A 12829-nucleotide genomic window follows, 5' to 3' on the forward strand; every position below is an offset into this window, starting at 1 on the left:
CCTCCCGCAGCCGGGACTCCATTGGAGCAGGGATGGCCCGGGCGCGGCGCTGGGGATGGTTCCTTGGCCTCTGCCCTGGGCGCTGGAGTGGCTCTGGTCGCGGCGGAGCGACGCCCCGGAGGGGCAGAGCATCGCCCCCTGGTGGGCAGAGCGTCACCCCTGGTGGGCGTGCCGGGTGGATCCTGGTCGGGCGCATGCGGGAGTCTGTCTGACTGTCTCTCCCTGTTTCCAGCTTTGGAAAAACACAAAGAAAAAAAAGAAAAAAAAAAAGCAGGCTGGATGAAGCAGAGGATTGAATCAGCAACTTAAGAGGACAAGATAAGCAAACTCACAAAAGCAGAACAGCAAAAAGAAAAGAAAATCAAAAGCACAGTGGATAAAGCGTCGACCTGGAAATGCTGAGGTTGCCGGTTCAAAACCCTGGGCTTGCCTAGTCAAGGCACATATGGGAGTTGTTGCTTCCAGCTCCTTCCCCCTTCTCTCTCTCTGTCTCTTCTCTTCTCTTCTCTCTCTCTCTCTGTCTCTCCCTCTCCTTTCTAAAATGAATAAAAAAAAAAGTCTGAGGAAACTCTAAGAGAGCTCTGCGACAACATGAAGAGAAACAATATCCGCATAATAGGGGTTCCTAAAGAAGAGAAAGAACAAGGGATAGAGAACCTGGTTGAAGAAATTATAGTTAAAAATTTCCCCAAATTGATGCAGGAAAGAGTCACACAGGTTCAAGAAGCAGAGAGAACCCCATTAAAAAAGAACCTAAAGAGACCTACACCAAGACACATCATAACCGAAATACCAAAGCTAAGAGATAAAAAAAAGAATACTAAAAACTTCAAGAGAAAAAGTCAACCACCTACAAAGGAGTCCCCATAAGGATATCTGACTTTTCAACAGAAACACTTGAGGGCAGAAGGGAATGGCAAGAAATATTCAAAGTAATGAAGAACAAGAGCCTACAACCAAGACTTCTTTATCCAGCAAGGCTATCATTTAAAACTGAAGGAGAAATAAAAAGTTTCCCAGACCAGAAAAACTCAAGGAATTCATCACAACCAAACCAATGCTGCAAAAAATGTTAAGGGCCTGCTGTAGACAGAACAAAATGAGAAAAAAAAAAATCTAGTAAAAGAGGAATGCAGATTTAAAGAAAACAATGGCAATAAACAACTACATATCAATAATAACCTTAAATGTAAATGGATTAAATGCTCCAGTCAAAAGACATAGGTTAACTGAATGGATAAGAAAACAGGACCTGTACATATGCTGTCTACAAGAGACCCACCTCAAAACAAAAGATACACACAGACTGAAAGTAAAAGGATGGAAAAAAGTACTTCATGCAAATGGAAATGAAAAAAAAAGCTGGGGTAGGAATAATTATATCTGACAAAATAGACTTTAAAACAAAGACTATAGTAAAGAAGGTCACTACATAATGATAAAGGGAGCAATCCAAAGGAAGAAATAACTATTATAAATATCTATGCATCTAATATAAGAGCACCTAAATATATAAAGCAGACTTCGATGGACATAAAGGGTGAGATCAACAGCAATACTGTAATAGTAGGGGATTTCGATACCCCATTAACATCACTGGATAGATCCTCAAGAAAGAAAATTAACAAAGAAACAGAATTAAGGGACACACTAGATCAGGGGTCTCAAACTCAACTCAGCATGTGGGCCGCAGAGCAAGATCACAGCCGTTCGGCGGGCCGCACTAGGTCTACAAAAGGCAACTGTTACACAACACTTTTCTCACTGCAGTTGAAAACAAAAAAAATCAGTACAACAAGCACAATCGTACATGCAGTTTACTCAGTGTCACAAAACAACCAGAAACTGTAGTTCGCATCACAACTGCTGTTAACTAAGCTAATATCTAGCTAGGATGCTAGAGAAATGAAAAATACAAGTAGGCCCCTAGGCTTACTTAATTTTATCCAAAATATTTTGAACTTCGTGGATTAGTCTGTGGGCCGCACAAAATTGTTCAGCGGGCCGCATGCGGCCCACGGGCCACGAGTTTGAGACCCCTGCACTAGATCAATTGAATTTAATAGATATCTTCAGAACCTTTCATCCTAAAGCAGCAGAATACACCTTCTTTTCAAGAGCTCATGGTACATTCTCTAGGATAAACCACATGTTAGAGCATAAAACGAGCCTCAACAAATTTAAGAAGACTGAAATCATACCAAGCATATTCTCTTACCACAATAGCATGAAACTAGAAATGAACTACAATAGAAAAACTGAAAAACACTCGAACACTTGGAAACTAAACATGTTATTAAATAACAAATTGGTCAACAATGATATCACAGAATAAATAAAAAATTTCCTTGAAACAAATGAAAATGAGCATACAACAACTCAAGATTTATGGGACAGAGTAAAAGCAGTACTGAGAGGGAAGTTCATAGCAAACCTTAAGAAGCTAGAAAAAGCTCAAATAGACAACTTAACCCTACAATTAAAGAACTAGAAAAAGAACAGCAAGTATTGCCCAGAGGAAGTAGAAGGAAGGAAATAATAAAGATCAGGGCAGAAATAAATGACACAGTGGGTAAAATAACAATACAGAGGATCAATGAAACCAAGAGCTGGTTTTTTGAAAAGGTAAACAAGATAGATGTTTAAAAACACCAAGAAAAAAAGAGAGGACTTGCCTGACCAGGCAGTGGCACAATGGATACAGCGTCAGACTAGGATGCAGAGGACCCAGGTTCGAGACCCTGAGGTTGCCAGCTTGAGCGCGGACTCATCTGGTTTGAGCAAAAGCTCTCCAGCTTGGACCCAAGGTCGCTGGCTTAAGCAAGGGGTTACTCGGTCTGCTGAAGGCCCGTGGTCAAGGCACATATGAGAAAGCAATCAATGAACACTAAGGTGTCGCAACAAAAAACTGATGATTGATGCTTCTCATCTCTTTCCGTTCCTGTCTGTCTGTCCCTATCTATCCCTCCTTCTGACTCTCTGTCCCTGTAAAAAAAAAAAAAAAAAAAGGATTCAAATAAATAAAATTAGAAATGAGAGTGGAGAAGTAACAACTGACACAGCAGAAATACAAAGGACTATAAGAAAATACTATGAAGAACTGTATGCCAAAAAATTAGACAACCTAGGTGAAATGGACAAATTCTTTGAAAAGTATAATCACTCAAAAATCAATCTGAAAGAATCAGAAAACCTAAATAGACCGATTGCAACAAATGAGATTGTAACAGTTATCAAAAAACTCCCAACAAACAAAAGCCCTGGGCCAGATGGCTTCACAGGCGAATTCTACAGAACATTCAAAGAACTAACTCCTACCCTTCTCAAGCTATTTCAAAAAATTCAAGAGAAAAGACTTCCAAGCTCCTTTTATGAGGCGGGCATAATTCTGATTCCAAAACCTGGCAAAGACAACACAAAAAAATAAAACTATAGGCCAACAGCCTTGATGCATTTAGATGCTAAAATTCTCAACAGAATATTAGCAAACTGGATCAATACATGAAAAAAAGCATACATCATGATCAAGTGGGATTTATTCTGGGGAGGCAAGGCTGGTACAATATTCACAAATCAATCAATGTGATTCATCACATAAACAAAAGGAAAGATAAAAACCACATGATAATATCAATAGATGCAGAAAAAGCATTTGATAAAATCAAGCACCCATTTATGATCAAAACTCTCAGCAAAGTGGGAATACAGGGAACATACCCTCAGTATAATAAAGGCCATCTATGACAGACCCACAGCCAACATCATACTCAATGGACAAAAGTTAAAAGCAATCCCCTTAAGATCAGGAACAAGGCAGGGGTGCCCCCATTCACCATGCTTATTCAACATAGTTCTGGAAGTCCTAGCCAGAGCAATCAGACAAGAAGAAATAAAAGGCATCCAAATTGGAAAAGAAGAAGTAAAACTATCATTATTTGCTGATGATATATTGTACATAGAAAACCCTAAAGCTGCCCTCAAAAAACTACTAGACCTGATAAATGAATTCAGTAAGGTGGCAGGATATAAAATTAATACTCAGAAATCAGAGACATTTTTATACACCAAAATGATCTGTCCGAAAGAGAAATTAAGAAAACGATCCCCTTCACTATTGCAACAAAAAAAATAAAGTACCTAGGAGTAAATTTAACCAAGGAGGTTAAACACTTATACTTGAAAAATTATAAAACATTGATAAAAGAAATCAAGAAAGACACAAACAAGTGAAAGCATATACCGTGTTCATGTTTAGGAAGAATAAATATTAAAATGTCTATGTTACCCAAAGCAATTCATAAATTCAATGCAATTCCAATTAAAATACCAATAACATACTTCAAAGATATAGAACACATATTCCAAAAATTTATATGGAACCTAAAAAGAACACAAATAGCCTCAGCAATCTTGCAAAAGAAGAATAAAGTGGTGGTATCACACTTCCTGATATCAAGTTATACTACAAGATCCTTGTACTCAAAACAGCTTGGTACTGGCATAAGAACAGACATATGGATCAATGGAACAGAACAGAGAATCCAGGAATAAACCCACATCTTTATGAACAATTGATATTTGACAAAGGAGGTAAGAGCACACAATAGAGTAAAGACAGTCCCTTTAACAAATGGTGTTGGGAAAATTAAGACAGCTTCCTGCAAAAAAATGAAACTATACCACCAACTTACACCACTTAACAATAAACTCAAAATGGATAAAAGACTTAAATGTAAGCCGTGAAATCATAAGCATCTTAGAAGAAAACATAGGCAATAAGCCCTCCGATATTTCTCACAGCAATATATATATATTTGCTGATTTATCTCCACAGGCAAGTGAAATAAAAGACAGGATGAACAAATAGGATTATATCAAACTAAAAGGCTTTTGCACAGCTAAAGACAATATGAATAAAATAAAAAGACAAACCACACAATGGGAGAACATATTCAACAATACATCTGATAAAGGGTTAATAAACAAAATTTATAAAGAACTTAAAAAACTCAACACCAGGAAGGTAATCCAATCAAAAATGGGCAAAAGAAATGAATAGACACTTCTCCCAAGAGGACATACAAATGGCCAATAGGCATATGAAAAAATGCTCAACATCACTAATCATTAGAGAAATGCAAATTAAAACCACAATGAGATACCACCTCACACCAGTCAGAATGGTGCTCATCAACAAAACAACACAGAGTAAGTGCTGGCCAGGATGTGGAGAAAAGGGAGCCCTCCTGCACTGCTGGTGGGAATGCAGAATGGTGAAGCCCACTGTGGAAAACAGTATGGAGATTCCTCAAAAAATTAAAAATGAAACTGCCTTTTGACCCAGCCATCCCACTTTTAGGAATATATCCCAAGAACACTACATCAATGATTCAAAAGAAATGCACCCCCACGTTTATGGCAGCATTGTTTACAATAGACACGATCTGAAAACAGCCCAAGTGTTCATCAGTAGACAAGTGGATTAAAAGCAATGGTACATATACACAATGGAATACTATGGGGCCATGAAAAAGAAAATCTTAACTTTTGCAACAACATGGATGGACCTGGAAACTATTATGTTAAGTGAAATAAGCCAGGCAGAGAAAGAAATATATCATATGACCTCACTCACTTGAGGAATTCAATGAACAATATGAACTGAGGAACGGAATAGAGACAGAGGTGGGATCAATGGGTCCAGAAGGAAAGCAGACAGAGGCAAAGGGGATGATAGGAAGGGATCAGAAAAGGAAGAGGTTGGTGAAATTATACACACATAACACAACGTTATAGAGAGAAGAAAAGCTAATCATGGAGGGAAAGGGGGAGGGCACTGCAAGAAAGGGGATAGGAAGATGTTGTGGGAAACACGGGGGAGGGGGAATGCATTTGGGGGGGGGACACTAGAATCTATGTAAACAAAATAAATTAAAAAAGAAATGTTGATAGACTGATCTAATCAGAAAAAACACCTGTAGAGCAAAAGGTTCCACATGCAAGGTTAAAAAATGACAGTAAGGCCCCGGCTGGTGGCTCAGTGCACTGTGTATGGCAGGAGTCCCCAAACTACGGCCCGCGGGCCACATGCGGCCCCCTTAGGCCATTTATCCGGCCCCCGCTGCACTTCCGGAAGGGGCACCTCCTTCATTGGTGGTCAGTAAGAGGAGCATAGTTCCCGTTGAAATATTGGTCAGTTTGTTGATTTAAATTTACTTGTTCTTTATTTTAAATATTGTATTTGTTCCCGTTTTGTTTTTTTACTTTAAAATAAGATATGTGCAGTGTGCATAGGAATTTGTTCATAGTTTTTTTATAGTCCGGCCCTCCAACGGTCTGAGGGACAGTGAACTGGCCCCCTGTGTAAAAAGTTTGGGGACCCCTGGTGTATGGACTGCCCAGGTTTGATTCCCTGTCAGGGCACTCAGGAGAAGCCCTCCCCCCTTCTCTCCCTCTTCTCCTCCCAAAGCCAGTGGCTCAACTGGTTCAGAGTGGCCCTGGGTCCTGAGGACATCTTGGTTGGTCCGAATGTCAGTCTCAGGCACTAAAAATAGCTCAGTACTTGAGCACTGGTCCTAGATGGGGTTGCTGGGTAGATCCCAGTCAGAGCACACACACGAGTCTGCCTATCTTCCCTCTTTTCACCTAAAACAAACAAACAAACAAAAAATGACAGCCTGACCAGTGGTAGCACAGTGGATAGAATGTCAACCTGGGAATGCTTAGGTCCCAGGTTCAAAACCCTTAGGTCGCCGGCTTGAGTGCAGGATCAGAGCCATGATCTCATGGTGCTGGGTTAAGCCTAAAGGTCGCTGAATTGAGTAATGGGTCACTGGCTCGGTTTGAACCCCCAACCCCCCCACCCCCATCAAGGCACATATGAGAAGCAATCAATTAACAACTAAAGTGATGCAACTACAAGTTGATGCTTCTCATCTCTCTTGCTCCCTCTCTCAAAAAAATTTAAAAAAACAGTACAAAAAATACTTTCTACAAAAAGAATTAACAACCAAATGATATTGTCACCTGAAATTCTGAGAAAACCAAATACTCCAGAGAAAAACTGGCAAAGATTTATTCACTGCTAGAGAGCAGAAGCCAGTCTCCCCAGGAATGAATACCCAACCTAAAGATCAGGGAAACAAATAGAAAAAGAACCTGCTACATAGAGTTAAAAAATAAATAAATAAATAAATAACACATGATACCCAGCACTGGTTAGGGTAGACTTGTGGACTGAACTGTAAGCTGGTATGGCCTTTTTGGTAGCACGACTAGAATAACAGTGTACCCCTGTGGCCCAGTCTAGGCACCTCTGCCCTACAAACACGTGTTCTTACACACACACACACACACACACACACACACACACACACTCAGTGTTCAACAGTGAAAAAGTACCCTTTCATAGCAGAATGGTTAAAGCACATCCCTTCTCCAGTCTACTATGTATCATTAAAAAGAACATAGTCGTTATCTGTAGAGGATCTAGAACAGGGGTTGGGAATGTACGGCTCATGAGCCAGATGTGGGTCTTTTGATGGCTGTATCTGGCTCGCAGACAAATCTTTAATAAAAAAAAATAATGTTAAAAATATAAAACATTCTCATGTATTACAATCTATTCATTTCCTACTACTCATGTTCATGGTTACGGGTGGCTAGAGCCAATCACAGCTGTCCTCTGGGACAACACCAAATTTTTATTGGATAATGCATAACGTATATGGGTCGTTGTATGGCTCTCATGGAATTACATTTTAAAATATGTGACATTCATGGCTCTCTCAGCCAAAAAGGTTCCCGACCCCTGATCTAGAATAATCCCCAAGACATATTTTTAAATAGATAAAGCAAATCATAGAACCACCTAACAGACTCAGGTCTCTCATAGGGATTTCTAAATATTATGTGTGTACATGCATGAAAATGCTCTGGAAAAGGACTGGAAGGATAAACGTCAGAACACCAACAGACACTAGCCCTCATGAAAGAGTGAGAGGAGCTGGAAGAAATTTTCTATTTTACTCTGTGTACTTCTGTACTATTTTAATATTTTTTAGGAATGTGTGCATGTACTACTTTCATAAATTTGTTTCAAAATTAAACAAAAATGTCTATTAGTAAATAAGCCTATTTGAATCAAATGAGGTGATACAGACATTTCCACTGCTAAAAAGAGAAACTCCCAAGTGGAAGGGCTAGTCTTCACCACCAATAGTACTCACAGCCTGGGACGTGGAAACGACTGTGGTGCTGACAGGGACCTGCCGCACCGTGGGGGCTCCTGTGCCAATGCTGATGGGCGTGCTTGCAGCCCCAGAAGCCACGGCCACAGTCTTGGACACAGCAGCATTCATACTGGGCAAGGACACTGCTGAAGTATGAACAGTTCCAGACCCACTGGCCACTGAGGACCCTGGCTTGGCATGGGTTGCAACTGTGATGGTCTGGCCTGCTTTGGGAGGCATCACGCCCAGGCCCTGCACAATGCGGATGGTGGCAGCTGGCTTGGCTTCTGGAGAGGCCACTGTGCTTTTCCCCTTCTGGTCAGCCACACTCACACCAAGTGCCGGCATCAAGCGAAAAGCTGAACTCGAGGCTTCTGCTGGCTTGAGGTCAGGAGTCACTTTGACCACAGTGGTACCTGTTGGAGTGGACGGAGGAGCACTGGCTGAGCTGGCCTTCGCAGGGCTGTCAGCAGCATGGACTGGATTGGAAGTGACATGTAAGGTAGCAGAGATGCCTTTGCCTGCAGTGCCACTTCCTGTCCCAAAGAGGTCCTGCGTCAACTTGACTGTGGTAACCTGGGACTTGGCCAACGTGGCCATCATGTCTGGAGTGATTCGCAGAACCGTCTGGCCTTTGGCATCTGTGGTGATGGAGGAGGGTGGCAGACGCAATACATCCTTACCCTGGATACGAAAGTTCGTGGCTGTGAGTGGAATGCTGTTGCCTGTCTGGGGCTTCACACCAAGCTGCCCAGTGATCGCCACCTGGGTGGAGAGGAAATAGCACTGACAAAGGGTCCACAACGCCACACTGCTTACACGGCATTAACTAGACAATCTTCCCTTCACAAATATGTGTCTTTCACATATTTTTCTAACTTTTTATTTTTAAAAATAATAAACATTCAGGCTGACCAGTGGTGGCGCAGTGGATTGAGCATCGACCTGGAATACCGAAGAATCAGGTTTGAAACCCAAGGTTGCCAGCTTGAGCACAGCTCACCAGCCTGAGCGCAGAGTCGCTGGCTTGAATGTGGGATCACAGACATGGCCCCATGGTTGCTGGCTTGAGCTCAAAGGTCATGGGCTTGAGCCCAAGGTCACTGGCTTAAGCAAGGGGACGCCAGCTCAGCTTGAGCCTCCTGGTTAAGGCACGTATGAGAAAGCAATCAATGAACAATTGAAGCAACACAACTATGAGTTGATGCTTCTCATCTCTCTCCCTTCCTTTCTCTTTCTCTAAAAAAAAAAAAAAAAAAGATAAACATTCACAAAAGAGTATAGTATAAATATATCCATTACCCAGCTTCAAAAAGTTAACACTTTGTCAATCTTGTTTTATCTCTATTTTGGGGGAGCTAAATGGGGGCAGAAGGTAGGAGGAGTGGAAATATTTTTAAGTAAACTAATATATAGCATTTCACTAATCAATACTTCTATACATATCTTTAAGCAATAACTATTTTTTTTAGAGTTTATTTATTGACTTTAAAGAGAGAACAGAGAAAGGGGAAGGAGCAGGAAGCATCAATCTATAGTTGCTTCTCCTATGGGCCTTGACCGGGCAAGCGTGGGGTTTCAAACCAGCAACCTCAGCACTCCTGGTCAACACTTTATCCACTGTGCCACCACAGGTCAGGTGAAAAAAACCTTTTTTTTTTTTTTTTAAATTTTTTTAAACAGTGACAGAGAGAGAGTCAAAGAGAGGGATAGATAGGAACAGACAGACAGGAACAGAGAGAGATGAGAAGCATCAATCATCAGTTTTTCGTTGAGACATCTTAGTTGTTCATTGATTGCTTTCTCATATGTGCCTTGACTGTGGGCCTTCAGCAGACCGAGTGACCCCTTGCTTGAGCCAGCGACCTTGGGTCCAAGCTGGTGAGCTTTGTTCAAACCAGATGAGCCCATGCTCAAGCTGGCGACCTCGGGGTCTTGAACCTGGGTCCTCCACATCCCAGTCTGACGCTCTATTCACTGCACCACCGCCTGGTCAGGCTGAAAAAAACTTTGTAAATTAAAAATATAACTACCAATTACTTCCTAATAATATATATTTACATTTCCCAAACTGTTATAAAGACATCTAGTTACAGTTGTGCCAACCTTCACTCTGAGATCTGCAGTATGACCCAACTGCCATGTATGTATAACAGATACAACCTTCTAGCCTCAGGGATGCTTCTGTCACATGAGAAACTCTGCCCTCTCGCTACTGGACCATTGCCATCCGAATGCAAACACGCAGTAACAGTTCCCACCCCACAACACCACAAACCCTTGCTCACTCTACCTCCTCCTGCCCTGCCCCTCCCCACATCCCCACCTCCCCCTGCCCCCACCCCACCCCGCATCCCCACCTCCCCCTGCCCCCTACCCCACTCCGCATCCCCACCTCCCCCTGCCCCCCAACCCACTCCGCATCCTCACCTCCCCCCGCCCCCCCACTCCGCATCCCCACCTCCCCCTGCCCCCCACCCCACCCCGCATCCCCACCTCCCCCTGCCCCCCACCCCACTCCACATCCCCACCTCCCCCTGCCCCAACTCATTCCGCATCCTCACCTCCCCCCGCCCCCCCACTCCGCATCCCCACCTCCCCGTCCCCCCCACTCCACATCCCCACCTCCCCCTGCCCCCCACCCCACTCCACATCCCCACTCCAGCTCCAGTTCCCTGCTCTCTTCAAAAGGAAAATGTCTCTAAAATTTTTCTATATTTACTATCTCCACATCCTTGCCTTACATTCTCTTTCAAACATGTTCCCAAGGAGCCACTAATCCACTGGACCTAGTGAGGTTCTCTCGTTACCTGTCCAGGGAGTGAGTGGTCAATTCTTGTGGCTCACACTGCTCACTCTCACACACCTGATGCATGATCGGACTTCAAGAGCACACTATTCTCTCTTGGTCTGCCTCAGTGGTTTCTGTCCCAGATACTGCTATCACTATCTACCTAGTCACTCAACCAAAGCTATCATAGCTCCTTCTCTTGGACACCAGGAAATCACACCGGCTCTCCCTTCAACCCCGCACGCAGAACCTGGCACTTCTAACCACTGTGATATCTACTCACAGGAAGACAGCAGGACCTCTCATCTGGACTGCTGCAACTGCCACCGATCTAGTCTCCCTGCTTCATCTCTGTCCCTAACATCTGTTCTATGCAGCAGCCAGGGTTTCTTTACAAGTAAACTAGATCAGTCATTCTAGTCAGAATCTTTCAATGGTTCCCCATCACATTTCAATTAAAAGCAAACTCCGACATGATTTAACCACTGGCACCACCTTTCAACACTTCCACACCTGCTCACTAGGCCTCAGTCGCATCTGGTTTCCTGTTGATCCTCAAGCATATTTCAGATTCAGGGCATTCCACTTGCTCTTCCTAACCTGGAATGCTTTAGCTACCTGCCATTTGGCATACTTCCAACCTCATCCAGCAACTCGGCCAGCTCTGAGCACCCCAGCTCCACAGTACACTTCACTCTAGCCCAGCTGCTCCCTGCTGTTCACTGTCCCTACACCTGCCCCTGAACTTCCTGTCTGTCCCCTCACTGTGACAACACGAGCTCCACGGAGGAAGGACTCAGTCTGTGCAATATACCACTACATCCCAACACTTTGGACAGTAGCTGGCACACAAAGAAGTATTCAATAAATACAGTGTGTCCGTAAAGTCATGGTGCACTTTTGACCGGTCACAGGAAACCAACAAAAGACAACAGAAATGTGAAATCTGCACCAAATAAAAGGAAAATCCTCCCAGTTTCTGTAGGATGATGTGGCAGCATGTGTGCATGCACAGATGATGACGTAACACCTTGTATACAGTGAAGCAGCCCATGGCCATGCCAGTCAAAATGTGGACGGTACAGAGGAAAGTTCAGTGTGTTCTGTGGCTCACTAAATTCGAATCTGTGACCAAAGTGCAACGTGAATATCGGTGCGTTTACAACGAAACGCCACCACATAGGAATAACATTACTTGGTGGGATAAGCAGTTGAAGGAAACCGGCAGTTTGGTGGAGAAACCCCGTTCTGGTAGGCCATCAGTCAGTGACGAGTCTGTAGAGGCTATACGGATAGCTACCTAACGAGCCCTAAAAAATCTGTGCGTGAGCCCACATCGAACTGCACTGAATAGGTATGAAACTGGGAGAGTTTTCTTTTTATTTGGTGCAGATTTCACATTTCTATCGTCTTTTGTTGCTTTCCTGTGACCGGTCAAAAGTGCACCATGACTTTACGGACACACTGTATTTAATAAAAAAAAAAAATGTTACTTTATCATCATGTGGTTCCATTTCATCTGCAAAATGGATATAACAAAAGTGCCTCCACCACAGTGTTATGAGTCTTAAATTATTTAATATCTATAAAATGTTTATTAGCATAGTACAAGCAACAATTCTTTGAAGTTCAATGGTTAGCCCTGCAATCACAACCAAGAGAGTACCAACAAATCCTTTTACTAGTGGTATGCTGAAACATCAATAAAGTATATAAGTTTATAACACAGGGTTTTAACTATTTGTAAATTAACTCATATACCATGTCCTCCAAATTCAGAAACTCTGCTACTACTGTAAATGCTAAC

At 42.7% G+C, this 12829-nt stretch overlaps 1 protein-coding gene across 7 annotated transcripts in view; it reads right to left on the reverse strand.

Annotated features, from left to right (window-relative positions):
- The window catches only part of NFRKB (nuclear factor related to kappaB binding protein), a 58494-nt gene that overhangs the window by 9172 nt on the left and 36493 nt on the right, over positions 1-12829 (reverse strand). For all 7 annotated transcript variants that reach the window (XM_066259731.1, XM_066259730.1, XM_066259729.1 and 4 more), the window contains one exon: positions 8229-8996. In XM_066259731.1, coding sequence (XP_066115828.1) covers positions 8229-8996 — 768 coding nt within the window. The remainder of the gene's footprint in view (positions 1-8228; positions 8997-12829) is intronic.

Source organism: Saccopteryx bilineata, chromosome 2 (genome assembly GCF_036850765.1).
Source record: "Saccopteryx bilineata isolate mSacBil1 chromosome 2, mSacBil1_pri_phased_curated, whole genome shotgun sequence".
Lineage (NCBI taxonomy): Eukaryota > Metazoa > Chordata > Mammalia > Chiroptera > Emballonuridae > Saccopteryx > Saccopteryx bilineata.